The 4875-nt window shown below is 42.8% G+C and overlaps 1 protein-coding gene across 1 annotated transcript; it reads right to left on the bottom strand.

Moving 5' to 3' along the window:
* Positions 1-1493: 1493 nt before the first annotated feature.
* Positions 1494-4585, bottom strand: VMA21 (vacuolar ATPase assembly factor VMA21). Its single transcript, XM_026674813.2, has 3 exons — positions 4488-4585; positions 4022-4131; positions 1494-3614 (listed from the first exon to the last, which is right to left on the bottom strand). The coding sequence occupies exons 1-3, from the start codon at positions 4538-4540 to the stop codon at positions 3472-3474; spliced, it is 306 nt and encodes a 101-aa protein (XP_026530598.1). The 5' UTR covers positions 4541-4585; the 3' UTR covers positions 1494-3471.
* Between the last annotated feature and the right edge of the window lie 290 nt (positions 4586-4875).

A 4875-nucleotide genomic window follows, 5' to 3' on the forward strand; every position in this document is an offset into this window, starting at 1 on the left:
TCACTAGACTGAGTCATGAAACGTTTGCAAGAAAGCAACCAACCTCAAAGAGCACCAAGAAACCCCAGTTGTTCTCCTTCTCTCTACACACCCCTCTCTCCTGATGATGTTGCCTTGTTGGGTCATGAAACGTCTGCAAAAGAGCAACTAAGCTCAGAGAGCACCGAGGACCCCACAGTCCTCCTCCTCTTTCTCCCCCGCTCTGCACAACCCTCTCCCCTCTAGCACTGATGACCTTGCCTAGTATATAAAAAGAGGGCCAACCTCTCTCTCTTCTAGCACTGATGACGTTACCTAGTTGGGTCATGAAACATCTGCAAGAAAACAACCAAGCTCAGAGGGCATCAAGGACATCTCACTGGTAACAGGCTCCGACTGTTTTTCTGCCCCACTGATCTCCAACTCTGAAGGCAGCTGATGACTGTCAGGCAGCCCTGGCCCCATCTCTGCCTCTGAGGCAGAGCCCTCATCCGAGCCCTCCTCAGCCTCCAGGACTGGCCCAGGTTCCTCCCCAACCTCACTACTGTCCGACTCTGCTGCCAACTCTGCACACAACCCTTTCCTTCCAACCCACCCAATGACAAATGCTTGTTGTACATCACTCTGTCCTTCCAAGCACATTATCCTTAATAGAGCTGGAAAGGATCATAATCTATTAAATTGTGATCGGAAGGTGATGTTGATTTATTCTTGATTGCTTCTGAACAGCCAGCGGTGGGGCTCCATCACTGGAAGTTTTGAACCAAAGGTTGATCAATGAATTCTTTGGGGCGGTTTGAGAATTCATACCCTGAGCAGAGGAGGTGAACCAAAAGACTTCAGGACTCATGATTCTATGAATCAGATACCCATTGTCTGCAGGAAATAACTCACATGCCACCAAGAAGCAGGAAGTACCAATAAAGGAAAATATTTGTAGCTCAAGATTGAAATGAGGGGTCGTTGGTGGTCTCTGAGTTTGCCTGTTTTCTTGCAGACGTTTCATGACCCAACTAGGTAACATCATCAGTGCTAGTAAGGAGTGCTGTTTACTGTCACTCCTTACTAGCATTGATGATGTTACCTAGTTATGGTAATGAAACGTCTGCAAGAAAAGAAGCAAGCTCAGAGAGCACCAAGAAAACAGGAACTAAACAAGAGTCAAAATGAAAGCGTATCTATGCTGGAAATCTTTCAAGAATTGATTCCAGATGTTGTCAGGGTTGCAATTTCCTCCAGTTCCCAGCTACCACGCCCATAGTTCCAAACACTAACATCTAGAGCGGGGGGAGGAGATCCAAATCTGGCAACTTTAAGAACTGTGGAATTCTCAGAATTCCCCAGCCGGCCATGCTAAGCTGGGGAATTCTGGAAGTTGAAATCTACAAAAGTCTTAAAAGTGCAAAATTTTGGAGATCTACAGGGTAACAGGTTGAAGACAGTTGTATATTCCATGGCTCTGTTGAGAATTAGTTCTCCCATCTGAAGAAAATGCAGGCTTGGATCACATCACACATGATTTACTCAATTTATTGTATAAATTATAGACAACTGGGTTTGCACAAAACCTGAAATCAGAAATCACAGTTTCTATACCTTAATGATTGGGTCTCACACAACGTGCTAGGTCAAAAACCAATCGTTTAGTGCAACATGTAAAGCCCAATCATAGCCTTGGTTAGAGTTCAGTGCAAGCATATACCACAGATACATCCCGTAATATACACCCAGACCAGCCAATTGATAAGGAAGCGATCAACATCGGAGAAGTGCTGATGGTACAATATTTACAACTCGTTGGCTATCAAGGGATCATTCAGAAACTACTACATAGCCATTTCAATTCTTTGGGCTCAGCAGTGAATCTGTAGGCCTGCATTTTGACTGTAAATGCAGCATTTGCAATAGGTAACATAAATTTAATCTATCAGAGAGGAGAAAATAAGATCAGCAGTGTAGTAGAAAAAGGTGGAATTTAAAAGGGCCATGAGATCATTGTAGTGCAACACAAGCACCAGCTACACAACTTGGAAGCTTTTGCTGACAAAATGCAAACCTTTTTTGCAGCATCCTTAACTTGAAAATCATCACTGCATTCAGACCTGAAATATTCCCAGTGTTTGATCTGAATGGAAAAGAGGATTTTCTCTCTCTCTTTCTCTCTCTCTCTCTCTGGGAAACTCTCACTGAGCCATTTTAAGTCCCAAAAATCATTGGTAATCTTTGTAACAGGAAGAAAACTAGAAATCCAAAAGAATCAAGATTTAAGGGGAACAATTCAATTTTGAAGCAAGCACGGCTCCTGATCAACATTTGTGAAAAGTTCATTCCGCCAATTTGTGGGAACCACACATTACTTGTGAAGAAAATCCTGTACCTAAAAAAAATCCCATTCCTGCCAGAGGCAGCTTTGCAGCAGCACTGGTTGGATATCCAACCATCTCACCAATGAAAAGGGGTAAGGAAGAAAATTTTCATTATTTCAGCAACAAATAATGTACAACATATTACAAGAGAATTCCCTCCCCCACCACCAAATTTGGCAAACTGGAAGTTCAGGCCAAACTCCAATTTCAAAGTCATTCCAACGCACGACGTCCATGATTTTCAGCAGCAATAAAAGAGGAATAATGTTACTGCAGTGGGGTCTTTTCTTTGCAAGACATTAAGGCAGCAAATTAACAGGCTGCCAAGAGAAAGATGATGAAAGTAGCAATTGATCAACCCAAAGAACACGTGGCAAAACAAATTTTAAATTTCAACACGGAGACCATTTGGATGGCCAAATAACATTTGTAGGACTCTGAAATTGGGTCATAAATTGATTTATATCTTGGTCTATTAAACAAAGTCTCCCACTTAAGGGAATTCACTCCTTGGTAGTGAATAACAGAAAAACTGCATTCAAAATCATGGCATTTGACAAAACTTGGTATCTAATTTTCGGGGTGGGAGCGGGAATCTTACATGTAAAGCTACCACATATAGTCTGGCTCAACTTGGCATTATTGTTCTGCCATCAAACAAAATAAACACCAGTCCCAAAAACTCCTGTGTTTCTCAGCTGTTCAGACAAACCATTCCAATGTCAGATTGAATCCAAAAATTGATCTCCCCCCAGGGGACATAAGAATCGAATCTGTTTCACTGATACTGGAAGCTCCAAAATTACCTTGACATTGCCAAGTCTACTGAAAGCATTATCTAGAGGTGGGATTCCAAAGTCATTATTACTTACAGTGCAGAAATGCCACGTTTTTGTCTAGAAAATTTATCAACATTTTCTAAACGGTTCTCAGTTGCTCCTCTTGCTGGTTTTTCCCAGCTCTGCTAAATTTTGGGACTCCTGAAATCATGGATTCATACAAACAAAACAAAACGTTTCCGTCCCACCAATCTCATCCAATTCAAACAGGGACTTCTGAAAGTCTTTGAGGCTTGCACCACATCCTACAAATCTTCCTTTGTCTGTCAGGCAGCCATTCATCCCTCTTAGTCCTGCTTGCCCTCCCGCCACTGCCGGGAGCCTTCATTCCATGCTACATACACAAAAAGAGCAAGGACAATGTGTACAGCAACGACGGCAACAATTGCAGCATAAAAGTAGCTGTCTCTGTTGGACATTCCAAAGGTACCTGGAAAACAACAACAAAAAGACAAAAACAATGAAAACTTACATAATGTGTACAAACAGATATATTCTTCCATGTTTTGTTAATCGGAGATTGTGACATAACCAGCAGTGAAACATATCTAATGTTCCCTGAAATTATTTCAAACCTTTATCATTCAAAAATAAAAAAGCAGCTGCTTAATACCATGTAATAAGGTATACATTATTTACGTTTTAATAAGAGACCACAATGCAATGTTTCTCAGCTTTGCCAACTTTAAAGGTATGTGGATTTCAACTCCCAGAATTCCCCAGCCAGCATGAAGTTCACACTTCTTCAAGTTGCCAAGGTTGACAAGCACTGCTGGAATATACTGACCTAGAGAGACGTAGTTTTAAAAAAAAAAAGTATAAAAGAAAGACAATTACCTTCAAATATATACGCCTTTGTTGAGAAATACAATCCAATTGGTAACATAATCATTAAAGCTGTGAAGAACAGCATTGTCCTTAGAGTTGAGGCTAATGAAACTTCGCTTCTACAAAAAAGTCACAACAAAGAAAAATAATTATGTACCAAACAGAGCAGAGCAATTGCTTTAGAAAGGAATATTTTATTTTTTTAAAAGCATTACCAAGAAATTGGGTTGAATTATTGCCCTAGTTATCATCTACCATAGATTAAAAAGTTTTAAGGCAACTTTTCCATCCAAGCAACCGAACCCTCCTTCCTCTATGAGGAGGAAGAAGCCCCAGATATGGCGGGGGGGCGTTTGGGGGAGACCCTCCATTTTGAAACAGGGACTCAAATTAATTCCTTCTTCCTCCCCCCTCCGGGATGGAGGCTCTCCCAGCCCCGAGAGCGGCTCCCCCCCGGCCGGCTTCCCGTCCTCACCGGGCCTCGGGGGGCGAAAGCGCGTTGAGCGCCGCCTTCTCGTAGCGCTCCATGGCCGAACGGCGGCTCCTCCTCCTTCTTCTCCTTTTCCAGCCCTCGAGAAGGACGCGAAGGAAACCCTTTCCGGTCAGCTGACCGCGCCTCTGCCGGCCTCTCCTCTCGTCGCTCGTCACGTGACCAGCAGGTGGCGCATGAAGAAAAGAAAAAGGAAAGCGTCTATCCCAGCATGGAAATTCCTAGAGAGGCTCCTATGTGTACATACATACATACATACATACATACATACATACATACATACATACATACATACAGAGAGAGAGAGTCTCCAAGGCGAAGGGTCTCCATGGTGAAGGGTGGGATTCCAGCTTCCAGAGATCCCAGCCAGGCT

This window comes from Notechis scutatus, chromosome 10 (genome assembly GCF_049901735.1).
Source record: "Notechis scutatus isolate UNSWTSFEM ecotype Mainland chromosome 10, rNotScu1.2, whole genome shotgun sequence".
Taxonomy (NCBI): Eukaryota; Metazoa; Chordata; class Lepidosauria; order Squamata; family Elapidae; genus Notechis; species Notechis scutatus.

Excerpts from the sequence above, each read along its gene's own strand:
- VMA21 (XM_026674813.2), bottom strand. The coding sequence starts at position 4,540 with ATGGAGCGCTACGAGAAGGCGGCGCTCAACGCGCTTTCGCCCCCCGAG. Across the intron at positions 4,132-4,487 it reads CTTTCGCCCCCCGAGGCCCG|AAGCGAAGTTTCATTAGCCT; the intron begins GTGAGGACGGGA and ends ACTTTTTTGTAG. Across the intron at positions 3,615-4,021 it reads AAAGGCGTATATATTTGAAG|GTACCTTTGGAATGTCCAAC; the intron begins GTAATTGTCTTT and ends GTTGTTTTCCAG.